At 35.4% G+C, this 12052-nt stretch overlaps 1 protein-coding gene across 3 annotated transcripts in view; it reads right to left on the minus strand.

The window, feature by feature from the left end:
* CDK19 (cyclin dependent kinase 19) overlaps positions 1-12052 on the minus strand; it is a 136335-nt gene that overhangs the window by 17636 nt on the left and 106647 nt on the right. For all 3 annotated transcript variants that reach the window (XM_032484699.1, XM_032484697.1, XM_032484698.1), the window contains 2 exons: positions 5502-5559; positions 805-936 (listed from right to left, as the gene is read on the minus strand). In XM_032484699.1, the coding sequence (XP_032340590.1) occupies positions 805-936; positions 5502-5559 (190 nt within the window). The remainder of the gene's footprint in view (positions 1-804; positions 937-5501; positions 5560-12052) is intronic.

A 12052-nucleotide genomic window follows, 5' to 3' on the forward strand; every position in this document is an offset into this window, starting at 1 on the left:
CCTCCTTTAAAGCAATATCCAGGTTTGACGACAGCTCTCTCTTCCTGATCCTCTCAATTAGCAGCTGGGCTCTCTGAGGATACTATAGAGACCAGGCAGCAAAATCTCTGATGCCTCTGTTCTGAAGCAAATTTTAAATCCTACACAGTGCTTATAGCAGGTTTTTTGGGTTTTTTTTTTTAGTTTATTTTTTTTTTTTTTAACTTGGTGAGATAGCAGGATGCTGAGCACAGCTAATCTACCAAGACTCTATTTCCTACCTTCATGGAGAAATTGCCATTCTGATAACTGTAATGGCAAGAGAGAAAGATTAGTCATGTTGTTTCCTCCTTAGGAGAGGACTGACTAACTTTTCCCCAAATGGAAGGGGCCCTCTCCAGTACCACACTACTCCCATTTTTCTGTTTTTCTTTTTGTGAAGAGAACAATTCTAAACCTCTCTCCCATTCTTCTCATCAATAGTAGGTAAATGCAAAATAAATTTGCATGTTATCATTTCCATAGCAACTCAACAGGATTAGATACTTCCATCCTTGAAAGAAAATGCTTTCTTTTTTTTTTATAAGAGTCATATTCTCCTATATAGTTAAGAATCCAAATCTACCAGAATATAAAATCTGGGAATACAGACAACAGGACTTTTACAAAGAGATATAAAGTGGTTTTTACAAAGCAGCTTTATTATTATACCATTTACTATTTATGAGAATTCAATATATGATATGATATGATATGATATGATATGATATGATATGATACTGCAATACTTATCAACTGTAAGTAAATCATTTTATACTAACTTACCAATGGCCTTTGTATAATGCCTTGCACCAAGCAGAAGTTCTGGAGCCCGATACCAAAAAGTCACAACTACTGGATCCAAATCTGCTAGTGGCTTTAGAGGAGAATTGAATAATCTGGCAAAACCCATGTCAGCTAAAAGATAAAATAGTGTAAAACTCAGTTTGCATGCTGTTATAAACATGCAAGGTTAATGACAATAGCCACTAACCTTATAAAGTAATCTTTTCCCTCCTTTTTCAACCAGTGGTCTGCACCAGGTCTCCCCTTCTGAGGTAGATACTAATATTGTGCCTAATTTACTGATGAAGAAACTGAGGCTGAAAGATATTCTGACTTGTCCAGGTCATAGAACTAGTAAGTACAGAGTCAGAATTAGAATCCAGGTCCGACTTCAGATTCCTGGCTTTCAGGACACTTAGAATAATATTCTTAAATGTTTTAAAAATTGAAAACAGTCTAAAAGTTTCCATGATTATGATTTCTCTATGCCTATATATCTAAAATCTGACTATATCTTAGTTCATTGTGTCTAGAATTGGTCTTATGGGCCCGGGAGAATTGATTTATACACATCTCTTCCCAACTCAGCATTCAGTAACATCACACTGGTGGTTTGAAATTGGCTATAATGGGAGTATTAACATCATAGAAAACAGCAAATGCTACAAACTGGGGCTTTCTTCCCCTGGAGAGCCAGCTGTTTGTATAGTTACCAGCACATCACATACATGTTTCCAAGAACATATATAGGACACATAAAAGAGAATTTGTTATAATTCAGTATTTAACAATAGTCTATACCAAATATTAGAAGTATAGAAAAGTAATAAAAAAGACTATTACTATAATGGGGTGCTGGAGACTAATTTTCTTAAGATTTCCTAAATAACAAATACCTTAAACCTACAAAACACTTTAGAGTTTACAAACGGTTTTTACATATATATCACTTCATCTAATCCTCATGAGAATGCTGCTTTAATAAGTACTCCCCCCTCCCCCCACTTGTGTGATAAAGAATCTGAGGCGCAAAGCAGTTCATTGATTTGGTCAAAGTCACAGGGATAGTAAGTAAAAATGCCAGCACTCAAACAAAAACCATGTTCTAATTTAGCAGCTACATTCTTAACTATGAACCTATCATTTTACAATACAACGCACAAATAGTACATAAAAGATTCAACTACAGAGAATCATTTAATCTAAAACCAATATTTTATGATACACATTAAATTTTTAATTTACAGTTATTTTATTTCTTTACAGTTTGAATAATTCACAAGACTTTCTGAGAATGCTTTGGAGAACCCAGGGCTTAAAAAATAAAGCTATCCAAAGATACCTGTGCTGATGCCTACATTTTCTTAACTAAATTTCCCTATAGCAAACAAAAATATTCAAAACCATTCTACCAATACTACACCTGCCTCAAAGCATTGCTTTACACGCATAACAGATGCTGACTGTTGTTGATGGCAAAGTAACATGATGGAAAGCTCTTTCACCCATTGAAATACATGCTATTTTTAAGTAAAGGCTAAAGCCAGTATTTCTTCCCTTATTCTCTACCTTCTTAATTTTATACAGGCCACATCTATTCACTGAAAAATGAAATAAGGCCAGAGGAAACAATAAATATTCTTAAAAACAATTCCATCTATTGTATGAACTTTAAAGGGGTTTCAAACCATTTTTCAAATAATTACTATTTCAGACAAAAGGTAACTGGCCTAAACATTACTAACAGTTGTTTTCCAAAATTAGATATGAATGAAATTGTGCAATTCAACAGACAGGGGTAGTAGAATTCTGCTGTGGGTGCTAATTAGACAGTAGCACATGATAGAAAAGCAGCAGAAGGCGATGTCTGCCGTCCAGGAAGCTTACATGAAGGTGAGATGACAAGACAGTAGATGAAAAATAAAAAAGGGTAAGTGCTGTAAGACTAAAGGGAAGTTGCTACTGGTTTTTACTAGACTTTTAAGTCCCTAAGGGAAGGGGCTCTGTCTCCTTCATGGTTTAGCTGGAACGATGTTTGATAAATATTTGTAGAAGTAGATTAAACTTAAAGTAGATCTTGAGTGGATTCTGAAGGATAAATTGTGACTAGTAAAGAGGCAATAAGCACTTTAGGTAAGGCCTGCAAGTCTTCAGGTTGCTAACGGGGGGAGGCCCAGATACAGGGAAGGGCACAATGGTTTTCATCGACTATGCTTTTCTTTTCAGTTAAAAAAGGAACTATATTTAAGTGTTAAGCACAGACATCAGAGCATTACTGATTTAAAAAATATATAATAATGTGCTATTTATTAAAATAAACTTTTAAAACAATTTAATTAACTAGATTAGTTGTCCACTAGACATTTATTAATTATTGCTTAGTTTTAACCCTGATTTTATCCCTAATCTTGGATAGAATTACAATCCTAAAACTCTTAACAATAAGGCAACTAACTGGCCTGGCAGAATACAGGATTTATGCTGGAATAGTAGAGCTGTTTGGGAGAGAAAGGAGAAGACATTAAGTGTGGTGACTGGGATAAATGTGATGACTGGTACAGGCAAGGGAGAGTATAAGAGACGATGATGGGTTTGGTTTGGAATTAATGGAGTACAGGCTGCCAGCAGGACATCCAAACAGAAACATTTCAGCCAGGGTGAGAGAATAGAATTTGAGACTCAGATCTTAGAATCATTTTCACAGAACCCGAGATTTTGAGGCCACAACTTATCAATTCCCTAAAGAAGTAACTGTAGAGGGAGGCCATATCCTAAGCCAGTGCCTAGGGTGTCTTGAAACAAAAAGGTAACAGGACTAAGAGGCAATAGTGAGTAAAAAATAGAAGTAACAGCAAAAGCAATAGATAGAAAAATAGAATTACATGATGTCATATGAACCAAAGGAAAGGACAGTCACAAGTTCAGGTTGGTCAGAAGAACAAATGACAAGTCAGTAAAAGAAAACACTGACTAAACACAGGCCACTAGATTTGGTAACACAGAGGTCATAGGTGACCTTTTAGAGAGCAATTCCAATAGAGGGATGGAGACAAAGGCTGGACAGTAACAAATTAGGGTGAGTGAAACCAATGTGTAAATATCATGCATTTTAAAAGCAGAGGAAGTAAAAAAAAATTGAACACATGGTAAAGAAAACAAAATGGATATGAGAAAATTGATGTTAAAATCAGGATGAGGATTACAAGTGTTTAAACGTGAGGAGGAGAAACTTGCGAAGGGGAGAATGGAGACACTAACATGAGGAGCTGAAGTGCAGCAGAGAGATGTTTAGAAGCCAGGAAGGACCCTGGAGAGGACTTAGGAGGAGTCACTTTTCCTCTGAGACTATTTCAAAGGCAGAGCTGTGCTGGCAAAAAGTGGGCAGTGAGGTCTGGCCAGATAGCCTTGACATACTAGGCAGCAGTGGCTGGAGGGAAAGAGACCCAGGACTTGAAATTCAAGTCCTTCCTTTGAAAGGCCAAGTAAGCTACACTCCCAAGTCCAGATCTCCTGATCTGCAGTACCTGCCATAGAGGGCAGTTGTGTAAAACAAACAAGGTAGTATATGAAAGTACCTGTCTATTTTACTGTCCCCCACAGGAGGACCACCCTTTATCTCCCTCTCACGAGTGTCTAGCAAAAGCTAGTTACTCAATAAATGCCTCCAAGAAAAGAGTGTAAGCGTGAAACAGAAACAAGTGAGGACAGTAGAAAGGGGATGGGCGGGAGGGGGAGCGGGAAGGAAAGCGGCCACTTGGTTCTTAATTAACATCAACAAAAGTTTTTACAACTCTGAATCTCAGTACACTCAGTATAGGTTTAAAGAAAGAGAAGTTGGTTTAGAAAAGCTTCTTCACAAACTGGGCTAGTAAATTAGATGAAGAAGTAGAAAACCAAGCAGCAGGGTACCCTCGGTTGAAGCAAGACAATGAATTTGTAGTAGGTCGAGTTAGCACAATTCTGCATCACCCCTGGCACGATACACTCCAACAGCAAAGAAAGCAGGTTGATGAAACAAAAATTATTTTAAAATCTTTCTGAAAAGCATTGAACATTCAATAAATATAAGTTCTCTTATAAGAAATCAGAATAAAGCATTTCTTAGCTCATTTTCTCCTCAAATATGTCATAGGTATAAATGATGCCAATTTCTTTTAGAACTTTCAAGGTTGCAAAGGAAATTTTAATACAGGATAAGACTCCTACCAGTGCCTTAATCTAAGACCAGCAAGTAAGAGGTTTATAAACATATATACTTGTTTGGAAAAGATGTGTTGGTACCTGGCACAGGACTTGAGGGGGGCAGTGGGGAGGTATCTGTGAAGATCTATACGTTTTAGGTCAAAGTGAGAGGGATGTATTCAGGGAAAGAACATTTAGTAAAGCTGAGACAAAAGTAAGATTTAGGGATTATGCTCAGGGTAACTGCAGGACAGTAACAGCATAAACACATGCTTGGGGTATTGTATAGGAATGCATTTGTTTGCTTGTCTCAGCTTAGAATTATAGAACTTTATTTTGTAAATAAGCCTGAGAAATTTCATTAACTGCCTATCCACATTTCCCAACATTTTTTCTACAGATATTATGAAGAAGTAATTTTAAAATGAACTACTTAAATAAGAGTATTAAAAAGGGAAACCATCTTTGCAGTCACTTCAGTTTCTTAATAAATTATTTTAGAAATAATTACCTACCTATTTTGACTCTCCCTCTCTCAGGACCTTCTCCCATTACTAGGATATTTGCTGGTTTCTAGAAATAAAAATAGAGCATTCAAGTTACTATACTTATTCTTTTGACATGCTCTAAAATAGAAAAGTTCTTATGAAAATACTACTTTTGGATTTTCATCAAAACTATAATTGAGTATCAAGTACCCTCTACGTAGTTAAAGCATTTTACATACTTGAAGTTAGCACTAACTTTCCAAAAACATCCTTGCTCTTGAAACAGCTAATCTTTGAAATTAGATCATATAAGTAATTACAAAGGAATTAAAGCTATCATTTCTATTTACCCTACAGAAGTAATGAGAATAATACTTTAAAAATCTACACAAATTATAAGCTGTCCTCTTGCTGCCCATAACAAAGAGCTTTTGTGGTCAAAAATTTTTTAGACAAAATTTCAAACCACGCATAATTACCTTCCTTTAAATGAATGAAATAGAATATTCCTTGCTAAATACTTCTAACCTACTGTAGGAAAACATGGTCAACATTCAACAGACTCCATTAAAACTAATACAAGTTTTCAGCTATAGTTCATGCAAAAGTGAGAAATTCCAAATATAATTTCAAGATGTAGAAAAATAAAAACCAAGGCTAAAATAGAGCTATATAAAGAAAAGAGTAGGCTACAAATGTATCCACCATCTTTTAAGTCATTCTTATTGGTAGACATTTGGAAACAGAGAAACTGTGGAGAGAGGCTTTTTGGGCAGGTAAGTCTCCTCTGTAAACTGTTTGGAGAGAAAATTTAAGATTCATTTATTTAATCAATGAATATATTTTTAGTGTCTTCTAGGGACAAAGAACCATGCTAACAATACTAAGAATTAAGAGGAAAAACAAAAGCACAGTAAACCAAGTTCCTAACCTCCAGATACTCACTGTGTAAGTAGAAAGAAATATCAGAAGCTTTGTATAATACTAGAAGCTAGTGCTAATTATGAGTTAGGGTGAGGACTGAGATCTTGGGTTAGAGGTTAAACTAGGTTACTTTTAAGATCTTTTCCAACTTGCCAGTTTTTTTTTTTAAGTTTCAATGAAAACAATAAGCACACACACACAAAAATAGTTCCAAGGAGGAAGTGATTAACTAGCGTTTCCATTGTTAAGGGAAATGTGCATCGGAAGTGGGGGTAGGGTGGATGTCTGTTATCCAGATGCTGAAAAATGAACAGGAGCTGGCACAGCAGAGTAGAAGGGCAAGGGCTATGAATGAGCTGGTCAGGAGACAGTAGTCTGACTTGACAGAAAGCAGAGGACGCATGTTGTGGGAAGTAGAATGAACCTAGACTCTGCTTAGTCTTAAATGCTAAATGAAGTAATCCGACCTCATACTACAGTCGGTGAGATTACAGGGAAGGGGGAGGTATCAGAAGTGGGTGTGAGGTGATAAGAGCTTCATCCAAGGACTTCTCAGCTGAAATGTGGAGGGAGGTATGGAGCTGAGTAACATTTTAAAGGAGAAATTAATAGGACTTTGTGACTAGTTGAAGGCAGAAGATTAAGAAAAAGAGTGATAAAGATTTCACTAAGGTTTTGAGTTTATGTGACTGGAAGAATGGTGCTTTAAGACAGAACATTATGAGGTACTGATTTGAGAGGGGAAACCAACAAACAGAAGGAGATGACACAGTGAGTTTGAGTAATGTGAGAGGCCTAAAGCATACCAGCCAGGGGAGTGGAAACAGGAAGATTTAGATTTGAAACTTACTGTCACCGTGGTGATAATTAAAGACGTGCAACAAGATTAATCTACTATAGCAGAAAGAACAGAATAGCATCAAACAAAAAACGAACCTTCAGAATTCAAGTTTGACAACTCCAAAGATCCATTATGTATAAAACGTTGTACTGCAGACTTCCAGGAAACAGAGAGAAATAAAACATGAAGCCCTTGACTTTCAAGGAGCTTATAATCTAGTAGAGAAAGGCAGACAGACAGCTTTTTAGAACAGAAGACAGATTATGAGATACACCAAAACAGCAAAATAAATCACCAGGAATGAATGATTTGTGCAGTGAATATCAGGATAGTCTTTAGGGAGGAGATGCCTTTAGATGAATTTAAGAATGACTAAGATTTTGATAAATATAAACGAAAGAACGACTTTTCAGCTTCAGAGGAACACTAAAATAACGGCATGATCACACACACACACACAAAACAAACAAAAATCAAAAACAAAGCAAAACAACCCACAGACGTGGCATACTGGGGGAGCCTACAAGTGTTTTGATATGGTTAGAGCATAGAATAGAATGCTCAGTATAGAAATAAGGCTAGAAACTATGTTTGGAATAAAATGTCACATTAAAGAAATTACAATTTATTCTATAGGCTAAACCAAGATAAGACAGTGAGATAATCAGATCTATATTTAGGGAAAAAAAACTCCAGCAGCACTGTAAAGGATGAACTGGAAAGGATGGATGGACTACAAAGCAGAGACAGAGAGACCAGTTGGAAGTGGGCTACTATAGTCTAGGGAAAAGTAAAGGGACTCTGCCTTGTGACAATGGTCACGGAGGAACGTATAAGAGCATTTCAAGGTTAAAGTTCAAGACTTGGCATTGCTTTTTTGCATTGCCTTCTCTACCCTCTGTAGTCATTCATTCAACAAATATTGACTGAGCATCTGGCAGTGATTTAGATGCTGAGATACAGTAGTAAACAAAACCAGGCAAAATCCTTGCCCTATTGGAGCTTACATTCCAGTGGGAAGAGAAAGACAATAAATAACATATACAGTATAATGGAAGTACTGTGGTGGGGGGGGAACAAAACGAAAACAACAAGAGATTTCCATATCTGGTATTACGGCTGACTAGGTGCCCCAGAGGACCTGCCATCACAAAACCACAATATGCTGCCTAAGAAACAGTCCCTGAAGGACCCTTCATCTCACAAGAAATTAAGGGATATCTACAACAACCCCTAGCCCCACCCTGACTAATGGCTGGAGAAGGAAGGAAAGGCAGAATGGACCTGAAGGCAGATGACAATAACACATTTCAGTGGGGACACTGAACCTTGAGCCACCAGCAAGGTGAGGAAACCGAGCTTGTTACCTGACAATCAGCCAAGACTCTCAAGGGGACTAAAGTAAACCAGTAGAAGCAAAAGGCACTCTCTCTCTGGAGGAAGAACTTCCTACCTTAGGCCTAAGGACTAAAACAATACATCTTCCTGCTAAAAGCAAATTATTTCCATACCGGATTAAAAACAAAATCCATTCATAATACTACTTACAAGAAATCCATCTAAGTGGAAGGATCATAAAAGCTAAAAGTCAAAAGCTATTAAAAGATATACCAGGCAAACTGCTAAAAGAATCAACTACAGGAATGTCAGACAAAATAGCTTTTAAGACAAAAGCATTATTAGGAGTAGAGATGGTATATAATGATACAAGGTTCAATTCACTAGAAAGAGGGAACTCTCCTAAAACTTGTTATATACTTGAAATAAATATATATGTATTCGATAAAATTGCAAAGAGGGAAAAGACCAATGACAACAGACTTTTCTCAGTTACTGATATATCAGGCAAACAAAAGATAAGCAAGATATGTAACATCCAAAGGATACAGTTGACAAGATTGATCTAGAAGACAAATACATAACTTTTTACCCAATAATTAGAGAATACCCATTTTTTTTCAAGCATACATGAAACATTTACAAATGCTGATTGTGTACTAGCAGGTCTCAAGAAATTTCAAGGAATTGCTATCAAACAGACTCTATGTTCTCTGACCACAATGCAATTAAAGTTAAAATTCAGTTACAAAAGTATAAACTTAAAACTCCGTACATTTAGAAATTTAAAAATACTTCTAAATCATTCAGAGGTAAAAGGAGAAAGCATAAAGAAATTTAAAATACTCGAAATAATGAAAGTACAACCTATCAAAACCTATGGAATGCAGCTAATGCAGACTTACAAGGGAAATCTACAGCCTTAACTATTTATGTTAGGAAGAGAGGCTGAAAATAACTACGTGCCCAAGTTATGATGTTAAAAAAAACACAAAACCCAACAGACTAACCCAAAAGAAAGTAGAAGTAAAAAGAGAAAGGTTTAAGGGCAGGAATCTTCGAACTAGAGAGGATTTATGAAGCCTCTGGGACAACTACAGTAAGAGGAGAGAAAGTGCAAGTAAACAATATTACTAATTACAAAAAGGAACATAACTGTAGATTCAATGGAGGTTAGAAAGATAAAAGAACCCTATAAAAAACTTTATAGCTATTAATTTTTTAAAATGTATACAAAATAAAGTCAAGAAAATATAGCTTACAGATTGACTCAAAATGAATTAGAAAACCCAAAGAAATCAAAAAGTGCTAAATAAATTGAACTGTAGTTAGAAATCTTATCAAGAAAACAGATGATCACAGAGGCAAGTTCTCCAAATTTTCAATGAGCAGATTGTTTCAATTTTATTCAAACATTTTCAGAGAACAGAAAGAGGGAAATACAACATTGTAAAATGATTATAAATCAATAAAAAATGTTAAAAAAAAAAAAAAAAGAAAAAGAGGGAATACTCCCAACACATTCTAGAAGGCCAGTATAACCTTGATACAAGAAAAACCAGACAAAGTATAAGAAAGAAAAACTTCAGGCCAACCTCACCCATGAGTACAGATACAAAAATATTTAACAAAACAGTATTAAACCAAGTCCAGAAAAAGGAATGCCAGGACGGATAATATAAGAAAATCTATATAAATCCGCCACCACATTAATAGATTAAAGAAGAAAGATGATATAATTATCTTGATAGAAGCTGAAAAAACAGTTCATAAAATTTAATACTCAGTGATGATAAAACTCTCAGCAAGTCAGACTAGAAAAAAACTTCCTTAACCTAATCATGGGTATGCATCAAAAACTAAGAAGGAAACATGTAAGTATTCCCTTTAAAATCAGGAATAATGCAAGAATACCCACTATTATCACTTCTAAAGTCAACATAGTCCAGTAAAATAATTAAAGGCATATGCATTAGAAAGGCAGGAACAGAACTATTGCTATCTTCAGATTATATAATTATCTACATAGAAAGCCCAAAATATTTATAGATAAATTGTTAGCAATAATAAGAGAGTTTAATAGGACACCTGGCTGTTTGAGCAATATGAACAAGTATTTCTATATGCCAGCAAAAAAAAAAAAAAAAAAAAAAGCTAGGAATATAATTTTTCAAACGCAGCATTTCTATAGCAACAACAAAAAACTGTAAGGTATCTAGGAATAAATATATCAAAGGAGGTACAAGATTTTTATGCAGAACACCTTGAAACCCTATCTTAAGTAACATTAAGAAGTCCTAAGTTAATATATATGCACCCAATATAGGAGCACCTAAGTACATACAAGAATTACTAACAGAGATAAAGGGGGATATTGATGGGAATACAATCATAGTTGGAGATTTTAACACTGCATTAACATCACTAGACAGATCTTCCAGACAGAAAATAAACAAGGCAACAGAGAAATTAAATACTACAATAGAAAAACTAGATTTGGTGGATATTTTCAGAGCATTACACCCCCAAAAAATAGGATATACATTCTTTTCAAGGGCACATGGAACATTTTCCAGGATCGATCATGTACTTGGGCACAAAAGAAACCTCAACAATTTTAAGAAGACAGAAATTATCTCAAGCATCTTTACTGACCACAATGCCATGAAACTGGAAATCAACAACAGAGAAACAAAGGAGAAAAAAAGGAAAGCATGGAGATTAAACAATATGTTATTGAAAAAACAATGGATCAATGAGGAAATCAAAGCTGAAATTAAAAAATACCTTGAGACAAATGATAATGAAAGCACAACCACTCAAAACCTATGGGATACAGCAAAGGCAGTGCTAAGAGGGAAGTTTATAGCGATACAGGCCTTCCTCAAAAAAGAACAATCTCAAATAAACAATTTAACCCACCACCTGAATGAATTAGAAAAAGAAGAACAAAAAGCCCCAAAAAGCAGCAGAAGGAAGGAAATAATAAAGATCAGAGAAGAATTAAATACAATAGAGATTAACAAGACCATAGAAAAAATCAACCAAACCAAAAGCTGGTTTTTTGAAAAAGTAAATTAAATCGACAAACCTCTGGCCAAACTCACAAAGAAGAAAAAAGAGAGAGCACAAATTAGCAAAATAAGAAAGGAAAATGGAGAAATTACAACAAACAAAATAGAAATACAGAATATCATACGAGAATATTATGAAAAACTATATGGAACCAAACTGGATAACCTAGAGGAGATGGACAAGTTTCTGTCCACCAAAACTGAATCAAGAAGAATCTGAACACTTGAACAATCCGATCACTAGAAAGGAAATAGAAATAGCAATTAAAAACCTTCCTACAAATAAAAGTCCAGGACCGGACGGCTTCACCGGGGAATTCTACCAAACATACAAAGAAGAACTCATACCAGTCCTTCTCAAACTCTTCCAGACGATTGAAAAGGAGGGAATACTCCCAAAC

The sequence above is a fragment of the Camelus ferus genome, chromosome 8 (genome assembly GCF_009834535.1).
Source record: "Camelus ferus isolate YT-003-E chromosome 8, BCGSAC_Cfer_1.0, whole genome shotgun sequence".
Lineage (NCBI taxonomy): Eukaryota > Metazoa > Chordata > Mammalia > Artiodactyla > Camelidae > Camelus > Camelus ferus.